The sequence below is a fragment of the Chiloscyllium punctatum genome, chromosome 3 (assembly GCF_047496795.1).
Source record: "Chiloscyllium punctatum isolate Juve2018m chromosome 3, sChiPun1.3, whole genome shotgun sequence".
NCBI classification, from domain to species: domain Eukaryota; kingdom Metazoa; phylum Chordata; class Chondrichthyes; order Orectolobiformes; family Hemiscylliidae; genus Chiloscyllium; species Chiloscyllium punctatum.
The window spans coordinates 4,113,428-4,138,684 of NC_092741.1; the positions used below are offsets into that span (position 1 = coordinate 4,113,428).

The 25,257-nt window shown below is 45.6% G+C and overlaps 1 protein-coding gene across 3 annotated transcripts in view; it reads left to right on the forward strand.

Moving 5' to 3' along the window:
* Nucleotides 1-25,257, forward strand: part of LOC140455247 (phosphofurin acidic cluster sorting protein 2-like) — a 580,263-nt gene that overhangs the window by 177,883 nt on the left and 377,123 nt on the right. For all 3 annotated transcript variants that reach the window (XR_011952804.1, XM_072549988.1, XM_072549975.1), the window contains exon 2: nucleotides 10,978-11,065. Coding sequence is in view for 2 of the 3 variants with exons in the window: in XM_072549988.1 (XP_072406089.1) it covers nucleotides 10,978-11,065 (88 nt within the window). In the remaining variant the exon portion in view is untranslated. The remainder of the gene's footprint in view (nucleotides 1-10,977; nucleotides 11,066-25,257) is intronic.

A 25,257-nucleotide genomic window follows, 5' to 3' on the forward strand; every position in this document is an offset into this window, starting at 1 on the left:
CTCGCCGGAGACCGTGTACATCACCAGAGGCTGGGATAGTCACTCGCCGGAGACCGTGTACATCACCAGAGGCTGGGATAGTCACTCACCGGAGACCGTGTACATCGCCAGAGGCTGGGATAGTCACTCACCGGAGACTGGATTCATCGCCAGAGGCTGGGATAGTCACTCGCCGGAGACCGGGTACATTGCCAGAGGCTGGGATAGTCACTCACCGGAGACCGTGTACATCGCCAGAGGCTGGGATAGTCACTCACCGGAGACCGGGTACATCGCCAGAGGCTGGGATAGTCACTCACCGGAGACTGGGTTCATCGCCAGAGGCTGGGATAGTCACTCGCTGGAGACCGGGTACATCACCAGAGGCTGGGATAGTCACTCGCCGGAGACCGTGTACATCACCAGAGGCTGGGATAGTCACTCGCCGGAGACCGTGTACATCGCCAGAGGCTGGGATAGTCACTCACCGGAGACCGTGTACATCGCCAGAGGCTGGGATAGTCACTCACCGGAGACTGGGTTCATCGCCAGAGGCTGGGATAGTCACTCACCGGAGACCGGGTACATCACCAGAGGCTGGGATAGTCACTCACCGGAGACCGTGTACATCGCCAGAGGCTGGGATAGTCACTCACCGGAGACTGGGTTCATCGCCAGAGGCTGGGATAGTCACTCGCCGGAGACCGTGTACATCGCCAGAGGCTGGGATAGTCACTCACCGGAGACCGTGTACATCACCAGAGGCTGGGATAGTCACTCGCCGGACACCGTGTACATCACCAGAGGCTGGGATAGTCACTCACCGGAGACCGTGTACATCACCAGAGGCTGGGATAGTCACTCACCGGACACCGTGTACATCACCAGAGGCTGGGATAGTCACTCGCCGGAGACCGTGTACATCACCAGAGGCTGGGATAGTCACTCACCGGACACCGTGTACATCACCAGAGGCTGGGATAGTCACTCGCCGGAGACCGTGTACATCGCCAGAGGCTGGGATAGTCACTCACCGGAGACTGGGTTCATCGCCAGAGGCTGGGATAGTCACTCACCGGAGACCGGGTACATTGCCAGAGGCTGGGATAGTCACTCGCCGGAGACCGTGTACATCGCCAGAGACTGGGATAGTCACTCACCGGAGACTGGGTACATCACCAGAGGCTGGGATAGTCACTCACCGGAGACCGGGTACATCGCCAGAGGCTGGGATAGTCACTCACCGGAGACCGGGTACATCGCCAGAGGCTGGGATAGTCACTCACCGGAGACCGTGTACATCACCAGAGGCTGGGATAGTCACTCACCGGAGACCGTGTACATCACCAGAGGCTGGGATAGTCACTCACCGGAGACCGTGTACATCGCCAGAGGCTGGGATAGTCACTCACCGGAGACTGGGTTCATCGCCAGAGGCTGGGATAGTCACTCACCGGAGACCGTGTACATCACCAGAGGCTGGGATAGTCACTCACCGGAGACCGTGTACATCGCCAGAGGCTGGGATAGTCACTCGCCGGAGACCGTGTACATCACCAGAGGCTGGGATAGTCACTCGCCGGACACCGTGTACATCACCAGAGGCTGGGATAGTCACTCGCCGGAGACCGGGTACATCGCCAGAGGCTGGGATAGTCACTCACCGGAGACCGGGTACATCGCCAGAGGCTGGGATAGTCACTCGCCGGAGACCGTGTACATCGCCAGAGGCTGGGATAGTCACTCACCGGAGACTGGGTTCATCGCCAGAGGCTGGGATAGTCACTCACCGGAGACCGTGTACATCGCCAGAGGCTGGGATAGTCACTCACCGGAGACCGGGTACATTGCCAGAGGCTGGGATAGTCACTCACCGGAGACTGGGTTCATCGCCAGAGGCTGGGATAGTCACTCACCGGAGGCTGGGTTCATCGCCAGAGGCTGGGATAGTCACTCACCGGAGACCGTGTACATCGCCAGAGGCTGGGATAGTCACTCACCGGAGACTGGGTTCATCGCCAGAGGCTGGGATAGTCACTCGCTGGAGACCGGGTACATCGCCAGAGGCTGGGATAGTCACTCACCGGAGACTGGGTACATCGCCAGAGGCTGGGATAGTCACTCGCCGGAGGCTGGGTTCATCGCCAGAGGCTGGGATAGTCACTCGCCGGAGACCGTGTACATCACCAGAGGCTGGGATAGTCACTCACCGGAGACCGTGTACATCGCCAGAGGCTGGGATAGTCACTCACCGGAGACCGTGTACATCATCAGAGGCTGGGATAGTCACTCACCGGAGACCGTGTACATCATCAGAGGCTGGGATAGTCACTCACCGGAGACCGTGTACATCGCCAGAGGCTGGGATAGTCACTCACCGGAGACCGTGTACATCGCCAGAGGCTGGGATAGTCACTCACCGGAGGCCAGGAATTGTTGGAGACTGAAAATCATGTTTCACTGGAGGCCTTGGATCAATTCTCCTCACTGGATGTCGCTGAAGGCTGGGCGCTGCCGTTTGAAGCTGGGAGAGAAGGGCAAAAAAAGGAGAAGAAGAAAAAAGAACATCAGGAGAAAGAAGAAAAGGAGAGGAAGGGTGGGTGGAGCGGACAAGCTCCAGCTGGAGCATCATACTCCGCTGTCATCTTTCTTCAACTAGAGTTTCATAGATTCATAGCATCATACCACATAGAAACAGGCTCTTCAGCCAACCAGGTCTATGTCAACCACCAAATACCAAACGACATTAATCCCTGACATTGTTGGCCTATTATGTCCTGGCATTTTGAGTGCTTGTCCAGATGCTTCTTAAATGTTCTGAGAGTACCTGCCTCTGCCACCCGCTCAGGCACCAGGATCTGTATTTCTGCCACCCTCTGGGTAAAATAAAACTTTTCATCAGATTATGTCTAAAGGACTTCTCAACCCTTCACCTTAAACTTATGCCCTCTGGTCTTAGACACTCTTGCCATGGAGAAAGTATTCTCACAACCGACCCTAGCTAAGCCTCTCATAATTAGGTCTCCTTCATTCAGTCGTGTCTCGGTTGGTAATGTTGTTTCTCACATGCTCTGGGTGAAGAGCTTCATAACTCAAAAGCTCCACTTTTTCAACCACTTTCCTACTGAGTTATTAAGTTGCTTTTTCTACACTTCAGTGGAGGTATCATTTTGGATCTGGTAAGTTGTGCCATCATTCAGAAGCATCCAGAGATGAATTTTCTTATGAGACACCACCCACTTTTAGGTTGTAAAAGCAGAGCCATCTTGCACAGAGACATTGGAGGCTTCTCTTGTTTTATTGCACCACTTTCCAGACTGTTTTCCAACTCTGCTGAACGTTGTTAAATTTGTGATTTGTTTTTATTTTATACAGATTGAACTCAAATAGAAATATGCATGGACCAATACAGTCCTGACTCAAAGAGTATTGCAGATTTCTGCCAAACTATGCATTTAATAATTTAAGTGAAGTAAAAGGTCAATGGCTTACAAGTGACATGGTGGTACAGAGTTCGAGTGTCCTTGGAAAAAAGACATGCTGTTGAAGTTTTGTCTTGTACCCATCTGGAAAGAAATGCAAGAATAGCAAGTCTCAAAGAGAACAATGATTTTTATTGCACAAAAAGAGGGAGTTGATTGGTTGACAATAGACATTGCCATCGAGATTGTACCAGCAAGCAGTTAATGGCCAAGTTTATGGTTAAATTCAACCCAGGCAAATTAATTGTGATTGGTCAAGACATCATCATGGGAATACAGGAAATGATGTCCCCTAAGATTTTGTTTAATTGTAAAGATACAATGTGTTGACATGTTCTTTTTGTTTGCAAAGGACAAGGCCCAATATGTGTAAGTGAGCCACACTACACATCAAACTGAGAATTCAAGGCAAAGCCTCAGAGTGACCATTTAGACAGAGATGAGGAGGAATTTCCTCAGCCAGAGGTTGGTGATGCTGTGGAACTCATTGCTGCAGAAGGCTGTGGAGGCCAAGTCACTTGAGGGTATTTAAGACAGAGATCGATATATTCCAGATTGTAAGGAGATCAATGTTACAGGGAGAACACAGGAGAATGGGGTTGAGAAATGTAGCAGTCATGATCGAACAGTGGAGCAGTCTTGATGGATTGAATCACAGAATCCCTAGAATGTGGAAACAAGCCATTTGGCCTAGCAAGTCCACACTGACCCACCAAAGAGTATCCTACCCAGACCCATTCCCCTATTTTCCTACATTTCCTGTGACGAATACATCAAACCTACATACCCCTGATAACCACGGGCAATTTAGCATGGCCAATTCACCTGACCTGCACATCTTTGGATTGTGGAAGGAAAACGGAGCACCTGGAGGAAACCTTCACAGACCCAGGGAAAACGTGCAAACTCCACCTAGACAGTTGCCCGAGGCTAGAATCGAACCTGGGTCCCTGTGAGGCAGCAGTGCTAACCGCTGAGCCACCATGATGCCCAGTGGCCTAATTCTGATTCTATATCTTCTGGTTGTTATAGTTTTAAATTGGTGATTATTATAATTCTTACCACAGTCAAAATTATTTAGCATGTGTTGTCTCAGTGAAAATCACATTTAATGTTAAATTAATATGTTCTAAATTTTGCAAGCGGAGGCTGTATGTTTAAAAATATTTGTTCATGGGATGTGGATTTCACTTGCTAAGTAGGGCAATTAAGAGTCAGGTACATTGCTGTGGGTCTGGATTCCCATGTAGGTCAGGCAGGGTAAGATCTGAAATTTCTTCCTGGTTCACTAATGCCTGAAGGGGCTTTACAACAATTGGCAGTAATCCCATGGTCACCATTAGGTTAATTTATTTTTCTAGGCTTTTATTCAATTCAAATTTCTCTATCTGTTGTTGTGGAATATAAACCCAAGTCCCCAGAATATTTGAGCTGAAAAATGTGTTGCTGGAAAAGCGCAGCAGGTCAGGCAGCATCCAAGGAGCAGGAGAATCGACGTTTCGGGCATGAGCCCTTCTTCAGGAATGAGGAAGGTGTGCCAAGCAGGCTAAGATAAAAGGTAGGGAGGAGGGACTTGGGGGAGGGGCGTTGGGAATGCGATAGGTGGAAGGAGGTTAAGGTGAGGGTGATAGGCCGGAGTGGGGGTGGGGGGCAGAGAGGTCAGGAAGAAGATTGCAGGTTAAGAAGGCGGTGCTGAGTCTGAGGGTTGGGACTGAGATAAGGTGGGGAGAGCCTGCTTGGCACACCTTCCTCATTCCTGAAGAAGGGCTTATGCCCGAAACGTCGATTCTCCTGCTCCTTGGATGCTGCCTGACCTGCTGCGCTTTTCCGGCAACACATTTTTCAGTTCTGATCTCCAGCATCTGCAGTCCTCACTTTCCCCAGAATATTTGCCTTGGTTTCTGGATAACTAACCCAGTGACGTTACAATACTGTCAGCACCTCTACACTCCTGCTCCAGCTTTTTAATTTTCAGTATTAAGACTGAGCTTGTTTGGCAGAGAGAAGGCTGAGCAGAGATTTAATTGAGGTATATAAAATTATGAAGGACCTAAACAGAATGGCTGAGAGTTCAGCTGCATGGTTCTCTATAAGTGGAGTCACACATAGACAGGGCAATGAAGAAGGCTCTTGACACACACTGCCCTTCATCAGTAAGGGCACTGAGTATAGAAGTTGGGAACTTGTGTTGCATTTGTACAGGATGTTGGTGAGGCCGCACTTGGAGTATCGTGTTCAGGTTTGGGGGTCACCTTGCTATAGGAAGGATGTTATTAAACTGGAAAGAGTGCAGAAAAAGTTTACAAGGATGTTGCCAGGTCTGAGTTACAGGGAGAGGTTGGACAAGCTAGGACTTTTTTCTTTGGTGCGTAGGAGATTGAGGTGGGATCTGATAGAAGTGTATAAGATTATGAGAGGCATGGATAGGGTGAATGCCCTTAGTCTTTTTCCCAGGGTTGGGGAATTGAGGACTTGAGGACATCAGTTTAGGATAAGAGGGGAAAGAATAAAGGGGAATCTGAGGGGCAGCTTTTTCTACACAGAGGGTGGTGCGCAAATAGAATGTGCTGCCAGTGGAAGAGATTGAGGCGGGTACATTAACAATATTTAAAAGGCATTTAGACAAATACACATTGGGAAAGGTTTAGAAGGATGTAGGGTTGAGAGTGTGGTGCTGGAAAAGCACAGCAGATCAGGCAGCATCCGAGGAGTAGGAAAATCGATGTTTCAGGCTGGAGCCTTTCATCAGGAAAGGTTTAGAAGAATATAAGCCAACTACAGAGAAATGGGGTCAGCATGGACCAATTTGGGCTGAAGGGCCTGTCTCTATGCTGTAGGCCTCTATGAATTTCTTCTCTCAGAGGGCAGTGAATCTGTGGAATGCTGTACAGCACAGCAACAGACTGTTTCCGTGCTGTTGGACTCTGATTCTATTAAATAATTGCTAGAAGGATTCAATGGGAGTTGGGCAAATGTAGTTCATCCACATGGTGTTTGAAATCTGGAACTCAGTGCCTGAATTGGCAGAAAACCTCATCATACCTGTACTTGAGATACTGTAACTGAGAAGATTATGGCCAATAAGCTGGAAAGAACGATGAGGTGAGACTCACTTTTGTGCGTAGACCGGATGGGGCAAATGGCCTCCATTTATATCATAAACTTTCCACATTTCTAAAATTTACAAGGATAAAAAAACTTGGTTGAACTTAGTTTAACTCGTATCATTCAAGCTTAAACTGCTTTTTGATGGTAACTATACAGAATTCTAGGCAGAAGGCCAATGAGAAGTCTGTCCAGATCCAGCTGGGAATTGGAGCTTTCTTTATCTGCTTGGTCTACAGGGGCAGTTCATTGCAGTTACTTAATGAGGCCCACTGTGTAATTGCAGCTTTGGGAAATTTTTATATTAGGACGTTTGTAGAGTTCAGAAAGCAGAAATTGTTTACATTTTATACTCACAAAATAGTAGCTTGGAATAGTTTCCTTGCTGTAGTAATTATCGGTTATTTTCTGTGACCCTTAATTTTTTTGCCACATTTTTAGCCTCCCAAGTGTTGCCAAATGGTTTCACAAATTGCAAAAAGGCTTTTCATCGGATATTTTTCTTTCCAATGAAAATGGTCATAACCCATGATGCTAAATACTATTCTTAGAACAGATGATGGATCTCTAAACGTCTTGGATATTGTTACGTCAATGTGCAGATTTTGCCAGTGCTCATTAAATCTTCACAAAAGTCATTTGTTCTCCTCTTCCCTCTGTCCACCTTATCTTCTCTGATTCTCTTTCCAAACTTAGTGACTAACTATAGAATCAGGAAATGAATATGATACTGAAGAAGGCTATTGTGCTGATTGTTTATCTAGAACCATTACACAAGGCCTTTCCCTTGGTTTCTCAGTAATATGTAAACCAATCTCACTTAATCCATGGTTGTTGCTAATCTAGAAGGGAATAGGCTCTTGGTAAATGTATGAATGCATTGTTTTGCATCCTTGATGGTACATCAATCCTCAGACGTCTCAGGAATGAGTTGCAATTTTCATTTCAATGCCAGGAGTATTTATCCAATCAACTGCCTGATAAACCTTTTGAAGATCTTGTTCATGTCTGAACAGACAAAAAAGGAAATCTTACTTGTGGGAAGTCCAAATGGTTTGGGGCACATACACATTACACTTGTTGGAAGAATGACAGTGTGACATGATGTGATGTTGCTGCTGAAATAAAAAGATACAAGTAGTCATTTGTCAGTTCCGAATGTGAAAAACGATTTGTTGAAGCCTGATGTCTTGCACTCATCAGGACATTTTGCAAGATTACAAATTCAAGAGAAAGAAACATTTATAATTGAGAAGTGTGCTAATTAGATGGAAAGTGATCTGATTGGTAGAGGTGTTGCCATGTAGAATGCCCCCATTAATATTGATTGACAGGTAACTGTTCGGCTTTGTTCAAATCTTTTACCTGGTGGATTGACTCAATTGGTCAGGGCACGGTCCTGAGAAATAAGCCAGTGAATAGTTGTCACCTATTCTGTTGAGTTGAAACAGGTACAATGCATGCATGTATCAGCAAAGTAGAGGGCTCTGTGTATTAAAGATGGAGCTTCCAGTATATGCAGCGCACCACACTGGAATGCAAAATTGTTTGTCAGCATAATTTCTCACACATTTAGCACTGTCCAGCAAATATGTCCAATTACAGGTGGCATCTAATATTAGAAACTGTTCTGGGCTTTGGAAGCTTGGACTAGTTTGATTTGGTCAGTAATTAGGCAAAAGCCCTTCATTCCTGATGAAGGGTTTTTGCCCAAAACGTCCATTTTCCTGCTCCTCGGATGCTGCCTGACCGACTGTGCTTTTCCAGCATCACTCTGATCTAGGCCTTTGGTCAGTAATTAATTCATTGTGGACAACCAAAGAGCCATGCTGTTTAATCCAGCTGCTGGCCATTGGGATGTCTAGCCTACATACTTGGCATCACACCAGCACTGAAACTTATATTCTACATTACTCATTTATGTGACTCAGAGAACGTGTCTTTTGTTTGACAGCAGAGTCCTGTTAGTGACGAATTCCACTGACCTTGCTAGTATTAGAAAAGAAGTCAATCCAGGAAGAAGGGGCACTGTTTTAAAATTAGATCTTTTCACCTTTTGAGGACCGAATTTTGTTTTCTCTCTAAAAGAGTTGTGTGCTTCTGTAACACTGCCTCAGAAGTTATGGGAGTGAGGAAAGTTTTGAGATGGATTCATGTTAGGCAGGGGTAAATAGGAATGTGGAATTCCACACACAGCAGAACAAATGTTGAATAAATGGCGGAACAGGCCTGAGGACCAGACTTTCTACTTTTGTTTTTGGATTGTATATTTGTAAGAATGACTGCCTAGGGCCTTCTGAGTTTGCAGTATATAAGCAAGAAATGATCTCATTGTGCCCAAAGATAGAATGCCCTAAGGTGGTCACTCTTGATCCTGAAACATGCCCAGTCTGTCTCCTAAAAGGGAAATGTGCCTCACTTATTTGGGCAACAGACGAATCGAGCTGCTTTACGCTGCTACAATGCAGTAGCAACATGAGTGTTGTCCACCACTGACAGGATTCTGTTGCTAAGCCAAAAAGACAATTGTGTAACATGGTTTATGAATTTCAGTGCCAGGGCGAAGCCAAGTCTGTAGGCCATACATTTCTAAAATTGGCAGATCATATCAATAGATATCCTTTCAGAGATTTGTAATAGCAAGGTACTTCCCATTCTCAATCAGCTCACACTTACAAAACCTACAACACAGTTTCTAACATTAGATATAATTCAGCAATTTACAACATTTACTGGAAAAAAACAGAAATTGCTGGATAACTGAGCAGGTGTTAAGAGCAATTTGACTCCTCTTAAGAACAGAAATCCTGTGAGACAGAAGGACAGATCATCTTCGAGGCGGACAGTGAATTAATCACTTAAAGCCTGGAAATCTGAAATAAAAACAAAGTGCTGGAGAAACTCAGTAGGGCTAGCAGCATCAAAAGAAAGAGAAAGAGTGTGTTTTGAGATTTCTGAAAAATAGTGAAATCAAACTTGAACATTAACCCTGTTTCTCTCTCCTCATGCTGCCAAACCTGTTGATTTTCTCCATAATTTCAGATTCCCAGCATCAACAGTATTTTGTTTTTATTAGCTGGATAACCCTGAATGTGCAAGCAATTATACTGGCAACCAATTTACTAGGGTGAATTAGGCCTAATTGTGGCTCACATGTGTAATAAAGATCAATCTGAGCAGCAACAGAATGAAGGAGAGCGCACTTGGGGGTGAACAGTGCTGGTGTGGAGCTGAATCCAGGGACGTGCTGACTCATACAGGGATGTTGGCTTGGCTGCTCAGGAACCAGGTTTGCAGCCTGAGAGAGTAACATCACGAGAAAGATAAAGTGATTCATTCTGCTAGGAATAGAGAGCAGGAGTGAGTGGCCTAATCCTGGGTCAAGTGGGTAAGGTTGTGTGATCAGTTTTTGGATTATTATCTGTAGTTTAAGAGGTTGGTTTGGTCAATAACGTTCACAATAGCAGGAGATCTTGGCCCCTTGGAATGCCCCTCTTGCAAGCTATGGGAAATCAGGAACATTTCCAATGTCCATGGTGACTCCGTACGTAGGATGTGTGTTCAATCACAGCTCCTGATTTGCCACACAAGACACTTGGAGCTGTGGATGGATTTACTACGGAGTGTCTAGGAGGCTGAGAATGTTGTGAATAGCATGTTCAGCAACACCACTAGTAAGGGATACACAGCTAGAGAAGAGATGGGTGAGCACTAGGAAAACAAGTAAACATGTGCAGGCAGTGGAGTGCCCTGTGGCCATTCCCCTCGCCAACACGTATATCGTTTTGTATAGTGTTGGTGTGAATGGCTCTCAGGGAAAAAGCAGCAGCAGCCAGACCAGTGACACAACTGGCATTGTTGTACAACAGGGAGGACAGCTTGGAGGGCTTATCCTCTGAGCCCATATGGGTAGAGCTCAGAAATAGGAAGGTTGCAGTTACTCTGATGGGATTGTACTACAGGCCTTGGAACAGCCAGTGGATGATAGAGGAACAGATATGTAGACAGATGGCTAAAAAATGTAAACACAATAGGGTGATTGTGTGGGTGATTTTAACTTCCCCTCTATTGACTGGGACTCACTTAGTGGCAGGGGCTTGAACGCTGGGGAGTTTGTGTGTCCAGGACAGTGTCTTGAAACAATTTATAAATTTTCCAACTCGGGAAGTGGCCATACATTATGGTGCATTGTGATGCTATGTGTGATGTTGATTACAGTGTGCTGTGATACTGTGTGAGAAACTTCACCAAGGTGTCATTTGATATTCTCACCCTTTGCGTCTTCCATGTACACTTGACAGTGATTCCTTTATCATTGTCAGTTACAAAATGTGATTATTAATAGACACTTTAGGAATACCTGAATATTACAAATGAATAATCTGAAAGTTATTCCTGTTGTTATTTTTAGATTGTGCAGCCTGACATTAAAGAAGCTGACCGTACTGAAAGAACTTGACAAGGATCTTAACTCTGTGGTAATTGCTGTGAAAATCCAGGTAAGAATCTGATATAATTTAAATGGAAGAGACACAAAATTTACTTTTAGTATTTCATTGACCATATGTGGAGCAAGATAATAAACAGGAAAGTGTTAGCTGTGAGGGGGAGAGCAAAAGTTGTCAAGGTGCACCATAACCTTTCTGCCCACTCCTCATCCGATCCCCTGATGCAGTCCACTGTTTTACTTTTTTAAATGACCAATTCAGCCAGTTTCCAACTAATGGTTGGTATGGACAAGCTGTGCAGGAGTGAAAAATTTGTTTTTAAAATAACTTTGTGGAAAAGGTGCACAGGGTGGTTGGACATATTGTTCTGTATCACTTCCCAAAGTGCGAACACAGATGCATTGCTCCTGATTTGGCCTCAACTCTGCCCTTGGTTTTCTGATATCTCCAAACTGAAACCCCAAACTTACTGGGGTCAGATGTCATGTTATGCCTTTTGTTTTGTCTCAGGCCATACTTGCAATTCCACTCTTGCCTATTCCTCAGTCCTGGCAATGCTAGCTGTCCCAGTCAATCAGATTTGCTGAGGTTCACAAGTTCCATTATGCTTAGGGTGTAGGTTTGCTCACTGAGCTGTAGGTTTGATATCCAGACGTTTCATTACCTGGCTAGGTGACATCATCAGTGGTGACCAACATACTTGACCTCATCCTTACCAATCTGCTGGTTACAGATGTATCTGTCCATGACAATAATGTGTAAATGCTATGGGCTTGACAACATTTTGGCAATAGTACCAACGACCTGTGCTCCAGAACTTGCTGCTCCCCTGGCCAAGCTGTTCCAGTACAGTTACAACACTATCTACCTGACAATATAGAAAATTGCCTAGTTATGTCCTGAACAAAAATCAGGACATTGCTATCCTGCCCAGTTCCTGCGCCATCAGCCTAACCATGATCATCAGTAAAATGATAGAAGGTGTCATCAACAGAGCTATTAAGCAGCACCTGCTCAGCAATAACCTGCTCAGTGACACCCAGTTTGGGTTCTGTCTTGGCCACTCAACTCCTGATTTCATTACAGTCTCGGTTCACACATGGACAAAAGAGCTGAATTCCAGAGGTGAGATTACAGTAACAGCCCTCTCGACCACATTTGATGAGGAAGTTACCTCAAGTACAAAGGGACCTTGAATTGATGGGCTGAGGAGTGGCAGGTAGAATTTAATTTAGATAAATGTAAGGTGCTGCATTTTGGACTGGCAAATCAGGGCAAGACTTTAGCCTTAATGGTAAGGTCCTGAGGAGTATTGCTGAACAAAGAGACCTTGGAGTGCAGGTTCATAGTTCCTTGAAGGTAGAGTCACAGGTAGATTGGATAGTGAAGAAGGCATTTGGTATGCTTTCCTTTATTGGTCAGTGCATTGAGTGTAGGAGTTGGGAGGTCATTTTATGGCTGTGTAGTTCATTGGTTGGGCCACTTTTGGAATTCTGTGTTCAATTCTGGTCTCCCTGCTGTAGGAAGAATGTTGTGAAACTTGAAAGGGTTCAGAAAAGATTTACAAGGATGTTGCCAGAGTTGGAGGGTTTGAGCTATAGGGAGAGGCTAAATAGGTGGGGCTGAGGGATAACCTGATAGAGGTTTATAAAATCATGAGGGACATGAATAGGGCGAATAGCCAAGGTCTTTTCCCCAGAGTAGGGGAGTCCAAAACTAGAGGGCATAGGTTTAAGGTGAGACAGGAAGGATTTAAAAGGGACCTAAGGGGCAATCTTTTCATGTAGAGGATGGTGCGTGTGTGGAATGAGCTGCCAAAGGAAGTGGTGGAGGCTGATCATATTACAACATTTAAAGGGCATCTGGATTGGTATATGAATAGGAAAGGTTTTGAGGGATATGGGCCACCTGCTGGCAAATGGGATTAGATTAATTTAGGATATTTGGTCGGCACGGAAAGTCGGACCGAAAAGTCTGCTTCCGTGCTGTACAGCTCTGTGACTCCATGACTCTGAGTGTGGCATCAAGGAGTCCTAAATAAAAATTGGAATCAATGGACATCGGGGGGGCAAACTCTCTGCTTGTTGGAGTCTTAACTGACAAAAAGGAAGGTGGTGGTGGTTGTTGGATGTCAGTCATCTCAGCTGCAGGACATCTCTCCATGAGTTCCTCAGGGTACTGTCCTAGGCCTGACCATCTTCATCTGTTTCATCACTGACTTCCCTCCATCATAAAGTCTGAAGTAGGGATGTTTGCCGATGATTATATAATGTTCAGTACCATTCATGACTCCTCAGACAATGAAGTAGTCCATGCTAAAATGCAACAAGATATGGACAATATCCAGGCTTGGGCTGAAAAGTGGCAAGTAACATTTGTGGCACAGAAATGCCAGGCAGTGACCATCTCCAATAAGGAACAATCTAATCACTGCTCCTTGACATTCAATGGTGTTATCATCACTGAATACCCCACTATCAACAGCTTAGGGGTTATCATTGTCCAGAAACTCAACTGGACTAGTCACATAAACACAGTGGCTACAAGAGCTTTGGAAAAGGTTCAGAGGAAATTAACTAGGATGTAGCCTGGTATGGAGGAAAGGTCTTACAAGGAAAGGCTGAGGGACTTGACGCTGCTTTCGTTAGAGAGAAGAAGATTGAGAGGTGACTTAATTGAGACATATAAGATAATCAGAGGGAGAGATAGGTTGGACAGTGGGAGCCTTTTTCCTCGGATGGTGATGGCTAGCATGAGGTGACATAGCTTTAAATTGAGGGGTGATAGATATAGGACAGATGTCAGAGTGAGCTTCTTTACTCAGAGAGTAGTAAGGGTGTGGAACGTCCTGCCTGCAACAGTAATAGACTTGCCAACTTTAAAGATGTTTAAATCATCATTGGATAAGTATATGGACGAGAATGGAATAGTGTAGGTTAGATGGGCTTCAGATTGGTTTCACAGATCAGCACAACATTGAGGGCCGAAGGGCCTGTACTGTGCTGTAATGTTCTATGTTCTGCATTTGAAGAGCAAGTCAGAGGCTAGGAGTACTGCAGAGAGTATCTCACCTTTTGACTCCTCGAAGCTTGTCCACTATCTATAAGATACAAGTCAGGAGTGTGATGGAATACTGCCCAATTGCCTGGATGAGTGCAGCTCCAACAACACTCAAGACGTTTGACACCATCCAGGACAAAGCAGCCCATTTCATTTGCACCAAGTTCACAAGCCCTCCCACTCGCTCCACAACTGAGCTCAGTAGCAGCAGTGTGTACCACCTGCAAGGTACACTGCAGAATTTCATCAATGATCCTCAGACAACACCTTCCAAACCCACAACCACTCCCATCTCAAAGGACAAGGGCAGCAGATACATAAGAACACCACCCTCTGCACGTTCCCCTCCAAACAGCTCATCATCCTGACTTAGAAATATATTACCATTCCTTCACGGATGCTGGGTCAAAATCCTAGAATTCCCTCCCTAATGGCATGGTGGGTCTACCTACAGCCGGTCGCCTGCAGTGGTTGAAGAAAGCAGCTCAACCCCATCTTCTCAAGGGCAATGAGGGACAGCCAGTAAATGTTGGGATAGCCAGCGACGTCCACATCCCACAAGTGAATAATAAAAGAAAGCTAGAAAGTGGGACGAATGTAGATTGAGAATAAAGATTTTGTGTGTGCAGAGTGGATAAACTGAAGGGCCTGTTTTCTGTATGATTTTATGAATTTTCTGAAAACAAGTCCTTAATATGAATTAACAGTAATACTGGGTCTCAATGTGAGTCTCTGACCTTGTCTTCACATAATCTAGCCCTTCTAAAAGCCTATTATTGCCTACTTGTCAGCCAATTTCCTTTTCATTTGCACTGAATCTCCCAACTATCTTTTCATGCGGGTCGTTGAGCCATCCCGTTTCTAATTGTAGCTACGTCACATCATATCATTTTCCACTTGACTCATTGCTCACTAAGTATTGTAGGCTGATCAGCTGAAGGTCAATATTCATGTTCGCTGCACTTCAGCAGGTTACTCTTGCCCAGATAATCTTCAAGTTTCCTCCTGGTCATCAATTCCCTGTTTTTCACAGCATTAAAGCAAAATTACATAAAAATTAGAAAAGGGAAGCTCAGCGCGATTTATTTTGAACAGAATATAAATGAACAGTGGAGCTGTTGTATCAAACCTTGGTTAGACCACAATTGAATTGAATTGAATTGTATTGAATTTATTATTAAGTAGCATAGACAAGTAAATAATGGTAAACAGCAGCAAAAACAAAAACTCAGGTACAGGCAAATGTTAAGAGTTTGTGGATCTATTCAGTATTCTAACAAGAGTAAGGTAGAAACTGTTTTGAAACTGGCTGGTGTGTGTGTTCAGGCTTCTATACCTTCTCCCCGATGGTAGAAGGTTGTAGAAAAACAGTGCCGGGGTGGGATGGATCTGTGAGAATACTGGTGGCCTTTCTTGGATAGCGGGCCTGGTAGATGGTTTCTATAGATGGGAGGTTGGCCTTTGTGATTGTCCGGGCCGAGTTCATCACTCTCTGTAACCGTCTCCGATCTTGAATGGTACAGTTGCCATACCAGGTAGTGACACATTCAGACAGAATGCTCTCAATGGTGCACCTATAAAAGTTGAAAGGGTATTCGCTACCATGCCAAATTTTGTCAGCTGCCTGAGGAGGAAGAGACATTTTTGGGCCTTTGTAATCAGTGCATCCACATGAAGAGTCCAAGAAAACTTGTTGTGGATGACCACTCCCAGGATCTTGGCATTCTCCACTCGTTCCATCTCTGTGCTGTTAATGTGTAGGGGGGGCATGGGTAACATCCCGCCGAAAGTCAATAATGAGGTCCTTGGTTTTGCTAGCATTGAGAGCTAGGTTATTCTCAGTGCACCATTTTCCCAGGTCTTCCACCTCCTGTCTGTAGTCTGTTTCGTCTCCATCTGTTATTTGACTGACTATGGTGATGTCATCAGCAAACTTGTAAATGGCATTAGTCTGGTATTTGGTGACGCAGTCATGAGTATACAGCGAGTACAGTTGGGGGCTGAGTATGCAGCCCTGAGGGACTCCAGTGTGGAGTGTTAGTGAGAATGAAATATTATCCCCAGTCTACACTGATTGTGGCCTGTGGGTCAGGAAACTGAGGATCCAGTTGCAGAGAGTGGGGCTTAGTCCGAGATCACTAAGTTTAGTAATCAGTCTCGAGGGGATAGTAGAGTTGAAGGCTGAACTGTAGTCAATGAGTAGGATTCTTACCTCGCTGTCCTTTGTGTCAAGATGTTCTAGGGAGGAGTGAAAGGCAAGTGATATGGCATCTGATGTAGATCTGTTGGTCCGACAGGCAAATTGGAGTAGGTCAAGAATAGTGGGGAGGCTGGAGTTGATTAATGCCATGACCAGCCTTTCAAAGTACTTCATGACCACTGAGGTTAGGGCCACTGGGCAGTAGTTATTGAGACATGCTGCATGAGCCTTCTTAGGCACAGGGATGATGTTGTCCCTCTTGAAAAGGCAGGGACAGTGGCCTGCTGCAGGGAGAGGTTGAAGATGGCCGAGAAGACCTCTGCTAGTTGATCTGGTCCCATTGCTTTCCTTGGATTCACACGAAGGAAAACTGATCTGACCTCTAATGCAGTGACTGTTGGGATAGGTTTGTCAGGACTTGAATAGGTGTTACCCCTCTGCTGATGTTCTGCTCAAAGCAAGCATGGGGATGTGTCATTGTCTGCTATCTTTCACTGTCTCTTTTTAGATTAGATTAGATTACTTACAGTGTGGATCAGGTCCTTAGGACTAACAAGTCCACACCGAACCGCCGAAGCGCACCGACCCAGACCCATACCCCTACGTTTACCCTTGCACCTAACACTATGGGCAATTTAGCATGGCCAATTCACCTAACCTGCACATTTTTGGTCTGTGGGAGGAAACTGGAACACCCGGAGGAAATGCACGCAGACATGGGGCGAATGTGCAAACTCCACACAGTCAGTTGCCTGAGGTGGGAATTGAACCCAGATCTCTGGTGCTGTGAGGCAGCAGTGCTAACCACTGCGCCACTGTGCCGTCCCCATGGCAGATATGGCTAAAACCAGAGGGGATAAATTTAAGGTGAGGAGCAGAGGAAATCTGAGAATAAAATCTTTTCATGTGATGTCATTCAGTCTTTACCATAGTTGCCGGTTGTCTGTCTGGATCTCTAGTTTGGATCGGTATTGGTCCAGTGTGCACTTGTGGTCACCAGATTATAAAAAGGATTCAGTGACGGGAGAAGGATAGAGAAGGTTGATGAGGATGGTATCAGAAATGGGTGGGTTTTCACACTCAGAAAGGACTGGAGCCAAATCTGAGGAGTGACTAATGGTGCTCTTTAAAAGTGTCAAAGTGACATGTTGAGAACATACCCTCTTGTGGGGAAGAGCAGAACTAGCAGGCATTGAAACAGGCCCTTTGGCCCAATATGTCTCTGCTGACAACAAACATCAAACTATACTAATCCCACTTATCAACAGCTGGTCCATAGCCTATTATGCCAATATATTTTAAGTACTCATCTAGATCATCTTAAATGTAACAGGAATACTTGCCTCCACCACCTCTCAGATAGCACATTCCATATTTCTACCACATTCTGCATGAAAAGATTTTGTTCTCAGATTTCCTCTGCTCCTCACCTTAAATTTATCCCCTCTGGTTTTAGACATATCTGCCATGGGGAAGAAATTCTCATGGTCTACTCTTGTCTGTGCTTCTTGTAATTTTGTAGAGCTCAATCAGATCCTCCTCAACCTCCTTTGTTTCAAGGAAAACAACTCCAACCTATCCAGTCTCTTCTATAACTGAGACCTTTCATCCCAGACAACATCCTGGTGAATCTCCTCTGCAATTACATCCTTCCGATAGTGTGACAACCAGAACTGCGCACAGTATTCCACCTGTGGCCTAATCAATGTTTTATAATGTTGTAACAAGACTTCCTTGCTCCATATTCTACAAAGACTAATGAAGGCGAGCATCCTGCACACCTTCTTCACCATCCTGTCTACCTATCCTGACTCCTTCAGGGATCTATGGACTTGCATACCAAAGTCCCTTTATTCTTCAGTATTCCATAGGGACCTACCATTCATTGTGTATGTTCTTCTCTTATTAGACCTCCAAAAATGCATCACTTGCACTTATTGGGATTAAATTCCACCTGCCATTTTTCTGTTGAATTTACTGGCTGATTAACATCAGACTGTAGCCTGAGACCATCCTTCTTAATATCAATAACAGCCACATCTTTTGTGTCATCCACAAACTTACTAATTATACCTTCTACATTAACATTCATGACAAACCACACAGGACCCAGCACTGATTCCTGTGGTACACTGCTGGTCACAGGTTCCAATCACAAAAGCAATCCTCCACTATTACCTGTTGTTTCCTATTTGTAAGCCAATTTTGGATCCAGTTTGCTGACTTGCCATGGTCCCATGGGCTCTTACCTTTTGGACCATCCTCCCATGTAGGTCCTTATCAAAGGCCTTACTGAAGTCCATGTAAATCACATGGACTGTGTTACCCAGTCAATGTATTTTGTCACCTTTGAAAAAAAATGGTTAAATTAGTCAGATAGGATTACCCTATAACAAATTCATGCTGCCTATCCCTGATCAATTCCTGTCTTTCCAAGTATTGATTATCCTGTCCTTCAGAATTTTTTTCTAATAATTCCCTATCACTAACGTGAATCCTTTTTATAATCTGGTGACTAACTGGATTGTAATTATCTGACCCATGCCTGCTGCCTTTCTTGAATAAAATAACCACATCAGCTATCCCCAGTCATCTGGCACTTATACCTGGAGCCAGTGAAATATTAAATATCTGTAAATAAAAACCGAAAGAACAGCACATACTGGAAATCAGAAACAGAAATTGCTGGAAAAGCTCAACAAGTCTGGCAGCATCTATGGAGAGAAATCTGAGTTAATGTTTTAGGTCCAGTGACCCTTCTTCAGAACTGATGGTAGCTAGGAAAATGTCAGATTATAAGCAGAAGATAGGCTTGGGGGAAGGGATGGGCTGGGAGGGAGTGGGGGTGGGGGTGGTGGTAAGGACTAAATGATAGTTCCTAATGAGAGAGATGAGCAGTTGGACGGACAAAGGGTTGGATAACGGTCAGCCTGGGAGAATAAATATCTAATTGGGACTATTAATGCCTACCAATGTTGTGTGTAATAGCAGACCATATGATAATAAGGCCTGATGTGTGGTGGGTTGGGTTAAGGACATGGGAGAAGGTGCCTCAAACCCTAACATTGTTGGACTTGATATTGAGTGCAAAAGGCTATAGTCCTAAGCAGAAAATGAAGTGCAGTTCTTCCAGCATGTGCTGAGCTTCGGTGGAACACTGCAGCAAGCAGAGACACATATATTGACCAGGAAGCAGGGGGAGGGGTGTTAAAGTGGCAGGCAACTGGAAGCTCAGGGTCCTTTTGGCAGACAGAACTTGGATGTTCTGTGAAGTGGTCACCAAGTCTACATTCCCCCAATGTAGAGGAGACCACATTGTGAGCGGGGAATGCAGTAGACTGGATTCAGTGAAACGCAGGTGACTTTGAACATTAACTCTGATATCTCTCCACAGATGCTGCCAGAGCTGCTGAGATTTTCCTGTAATTTCTGTTTTTGTTATTAAATATCTCAGCCAAATCTCCTCCCTTGCCTTCTATATCAGCCCTGGGAATTTATGCACATTTATGTCTGCTAAAACATCTTATACCTCCTTATTAATCTTGATGTGTTCAGAACTTCACTATCCCAAGTAAATCCCCAGCTACAATGTCTTTCTCCTCTATGAATAAAGATGAAAAGTATTAATTGAAGATGTCACGCATGTCCACTGGCCTCAAGCACATTTGTCTCTTTGGTCTCTAATAGGTCCTGCTCTTTCACTGGTAACTCTATTACTCTTAACTTACTTATCCAAATCAGTTGTGGGGGAGGGGGTTTCTTGATTTTATCTGCCAAATGTCAATATGACATTGTCCCCAAGAATTCAAACCATAGAACATAGAACATAGAACATAGAACAATACAGCACAGAACAGGCCCTTCGGCCCACGATGTTGTGCCGAACTTCTATCCTAGATTAAGCACCCATCCATGTACCTATCCAAATGCCGCTTAAAGGTCGCCAATGAATCTGACTCTACCACTCCCTCGGGCAGCGCATTCCATGCCCCCACCACTCTCTGGGTAAAGAACCCACCCCTGACATCTCCCCTATACCTTCCACCCTTCACCTTAAATTTATGTCCCCTTGTAACACTCTGTTGTACCCGGGGAAAAAGTTTCTGACTGTCTACTCTATCTATTCCGCTGATCATCTTATAAACCTCTATCAAGTCACCCCTCATCCTTCGCCGTTCCAACGAGAAAAGGCCGAGAACTCTCAACCTATCCTTGTACGACCTACTCTCCATTCCAGGCAACATCCTGGTAAATCTTCTCTGCACCCTCTCCAAAGCTTCCACATCTTTCCTAAAGTGAGGCGACCAGAACTGCACACAGTACTCCAAATGTGGCCTAACCAAAGTCCTGTACAGCTGCAACATCACCTCACGACTCTTGAATTCAATCCCTCTGCTAATGAACGATAATACTCCATAGGCCTTCTTACAAACTCTATCCACCTGAGTGGCAACCTTCAAAGATCTATGAATTCAGAAATGTCTTTTCCAGGAGAGGGTCGAGAATGCAAGGAACAGTACAGCACAGGAATAGTCCTTCGCTGTCACATAATGCCTTTTCTCAACTAAAAACCTTTTTCTTCTACGCCGTCCATAACCCTCTATTCCCTGCCTAATTATGTATCTGTCAAGGTGCCTCTTATGCATTGCTATTGTATCTGCCTCCACCTCCTTCTCTGGTGGCATATTCCAGCCACTTACCACCCCCTGAGTAAAAAGAAATCTTGCTCCTCACATCTCCTTTAAACCTTCCCCCTTTTACCTTAAGCCTATGTCCCCTAGTAATTAACATTTTTACCCTATGAAAAAGACTCTGACTATCTATTCTATCCATGCCTCTCATAATTCTGTAAACCTCCATCAGATTGCCCCTCAGTGTCTGACATTCAAGTGAAAACATAAATGATTTGGGTGTGAGCATAAGTGGTACACTTAGTAAGTTTGCAGATGATACCAAAATTGGAGGTGTAGTGGACAGTGAAGAGGGTTAAAATCTTCGAGGAGAAAGTGAGGACTGCAGATGCTGGAGATCAGAGCTGAAAATGTGTTGCTGGAAAAGCACAGCAGGTCAGGCAGCATCCAAGGAACAGGAGAATTGACGTTTCGGGCATAAGCCCTTCTTCAGGAAGATTACAACAGGATCTGGACCAGATGGGCCAATGGGCGGAGAAGTGGCAGATGGAGTTTAATTTAGATAAATGCGAGGTGCTGCATTTTGGGAAAGCAAATCTTAGCAGGCCTTATACACTTAATGGTAAGGTCCTCGGGAGTGTTGCAGAACAAAGAGACCTTGGAGTGCAGGTTCATAGCTCCTTGAAAGTGGAGTCGCAGGTAGATAGGATAGTGAAGAAGGCGTTTGGTATGCTTTCTTTTATTGGTCAGAATATTGAGTACAGGAGTTGGGAGGTCATGTTGCAGCTGTACAGGACATTGGTTAGGAACATGTTGGATTATTGCGTGCAATTTTGGTCTCCTTCCTATCGGAAAGATGTTGTGAAACTTGAAAGGATTCAGAAGGGATTTACAAAGATGTTGCCAGGGTTGGAGGATTTGAGCTATGGGGAGAGGCTGAACAGGCTGGGGCTGTTTTCCCTGGAGCGTCGGAGGCTGAGGGGTGACCTTATAGAGGTTTACAAAATTATGAGGGGCATGGAAAGGGTAAATAGACAAAGTCTTTTCCCTGGGGTGGGGGAATCCAGAACTAGAGGGCATAGGTTTAGGGTCAGTGGGAAAAGATATAAAAGGGACCTAAGGAGCAACTTTTTCACACAGAGGGTGGTACGTGTATGGAATGAGCTGCCAGAGGAAGTGGTGGAGGCTGGTACAACTGCAACATTTAAAAGGCTTTTGGATGGGTATATGAATAGGAAGGGTTTGGAGGGATATGGGCTGGGTGCTGGCAGGTGGGACTGGATTGGGTTGGGATATCTGGTCGGTGTGGAGGGTCTGTTTCCTTCCTGTACATCTCTATGACTCTAAGTTTGTCCAGTCTCTCCTGATAGAAACTGAGGACTGCAGGTGCTGGAGAATCAGAGTCGAAAAGTGTGTTACTGGAAAAGCACAGCAGGTCAGACAGCATCCGAGGATCAGGAGAGTTGACGTTTCAGATATAAGAATGTCTTATGCCCGAAACATTGCCTCTCCTGCTCTTTGGATGCTGCCTGACCTACTGTGCTTTTCCAGCGCCACACATTTTGACTCAATCTCTCCTGACAGCCAATACCCTCCAAACCAGGCAATATCCTGCTAACTGTCTCTGTCACCTCTCCAAAGTGGTGAGCAGAACTGTAAACAATATTCCAAATGTGGCCTAACTACAATTCTATACAGCTGCAACATGACTTGTCAATTTTTACATTCTATACCCCGACCAAAGGAGGCAAGCACGTCATATGCCTTCTTTAGTTAAAAATCACACAACTCCAGGTTATAGTGCAACAGATTTATTTGGAAGTATAAGCTTTTGGAGTGCTGCTCCATCATCAGGTGGCTAGTGGGGCAGGATCATAGGATACAGAATTTATGGTCCTATGATCCTGCCCCACGAACTACCTGATGAAGGAGCAGTGCTCCGAAAGCTACGGCTTCCAGATAAACCTGTTGGACCATAATCGGGGGTTGTGTAATTTTTTAACTTTGTTAAAACCTGGTAAAAGTTTTTTAACTTTGTCCACCCCAGTCCAACATTGGCAACTCCACATCATATGCCTTCTTGGTCACCTTATCCACTTGTGTTGCCAATGTGGAATTCACTCCCACAGGGAGTGGTTGAGGTCAATAATGTGGATGTATTTAAGGGAAAACCAGATTACTGCATAAGGGAGTTGCAACTGGAGAGTTATAAAGGTAGATTTAGATGAGGAAAGATGGGACTGGTTTGGCGAATGATAAGTTTCTGTGCCACATATGCTATGTAATGGACTTGCCCTTCTCTGTTTCATCACCTGTCAATGGAATATTTGGCCACACTTTTCCCGATTCCAATCCTAGTAATCAATGCGTAACTGAGTGATGGAGAACAGAAGGCCCTTGGGTTTGATTACTTAATCTGTACTGAGTCAGCTGGAGGATCAATAAAGATGCCAGAATTGACCCCCATTCCACACTGGGGAAAAATCGCACCTAGAATTGTTATAACACCAGGTCAGGCAGCATCCGAGGAGCAAGAGGATCAACGTTTCGAGTAAGACCCCTTCATCAGGAATGAGGCTTGTGGGCCGAGGGGGTGGCGAGATAAATGGGAGGGGGTGCGGCTGGGGGGAAGGTAGCTGAGAGTGCGATAGGTAGGTGAAAGTGGGGGTAATGGTGATAGGTTGGAGAGGAGGGCGGAGTGGATAGATGGGAAGGAAGATACACAGGTAGGACAGGTCATGGGGCCGGTGCCGATTGGAGGTTTGGATCTTGGATAAGGGGGAGGGGGAAATGAGGAAACTGGTGAAATCCACATTGATGCTGTGTGGTTGGAGGGTCACAAGGAGGAAGATGAGGCACTCTTCCTCCAGGCCTCAGGTGGTTAGGGAGTGACGATAGAGGAGGCCCAGAACCTGCATGTCATTTGCAGAGTGGGGGGGGGGGGAGGTTGAAGTGTTCGGCCACAGGGCGGTGGAGTTGGTTGGTGCAGATGTCCCGGAGATGTTCTTTGAAGCGCTCTGCAAATAAGCGCTCTCCTCCCCCAATGTGGAGGAGACTACATCAAGAGCAATGGATGCAGTAAATGAAAGGTGTGGTTTGCAGGTGAAACTCTGATGGATGTGGAAGGCTCCTTTGGGGCCTTAGACAGAGGTGAGGGGGAGGTGTGGGCGCAGGTTTTGTACTTCCTGTGGTGGCAGGGGAAGGTGCCGTAAAAGGAGGGTGAGTTGGTGGGGGGGGGTGCAGACCTGTTGAGAGAGTCGCGAAGGAATGGTATTTACGGAAAGCAGGTGGGTTGGGGAGGGACCCTGGTGGTGGGTCTGTTTGGAAGTGACGGGAATGGTGAAGGATGATGCGAGGTTGGTGAGTGGAAGGTTAAGATTGGGGATGGAGGGGTTCTGTCCTTGTTGCCAATGTTGCGGTCGGAGGGGTGGGGTTCAAGGGCAGAGGTGTGGGAAGTGGATGAGATGCGCTGGAGGGCATCATCGACCACGTGGGAGGGGGTGTAATCCAGGTAGCTGTGGGAGTTGGTGGGTTTGAAGTAGATGCCTGTGTTGAGTCAGCCACCGGAAATGGAGATGGTGAGGTCCAGGAAGGGAAGGGAGGTGTTTGAGATGGTCCAGGTGAACTTGAGGTTAGGGTGGAATGTGTTTGTGAAGTTGATGAACTGTTCACCCTCCTCATGGGAGCACGGAGTGGTGCTGATCCACTCATCAATGTAGCGGAGGAAAAGTTTGGGAATGGTGCCGGTATAGCTGTGGGAGATGGACAGTTCCATGTAACTGACAAAGAGACAGGCATTGCTGGGGCCCATGCGGTTGCCCATGGCTACCCCTTTCAACTGGAGGAAGTGGGAGGATTCAAAGGGTGAGGACCAGTTTGGTTCAACCAGTTCGACATCTCTGTCAGTTACTTGGAACAGTCCATCTTCCACAGTTAGATCTCTACATTGATAATTGTATTGGCGCCACCTTGTGCTTATTCCCAATTTCTCCGCCTCCGCCAAACACTTCAACTCCCCCTCCCACTCCACAAAAGATATGCAGGTCTTGGGCCTCCTCCATTGCCAAACCCTAACCACCTAATGCCTGGAGGAAGAACACCTCATCTTCCGCCTTGGAACCCTCCAACACATGGCATCAATGTGGATTTCACCAGTTTCGACATTTCCCCTACCCCCACATTATCCCAGATCCAGCCTTCCAACTCGGCACCGCTCTCATGATCTTCCTACCTGTCCATCTTCCTTCCCACCTATCTGCTCCACCCTCCTCTCCAATCTATCATCTTTACCCCCACCTCCATCTGCCTATCACAATCTCATCCACCTTCCCCCCAGTCCCACCCCCCCCTCC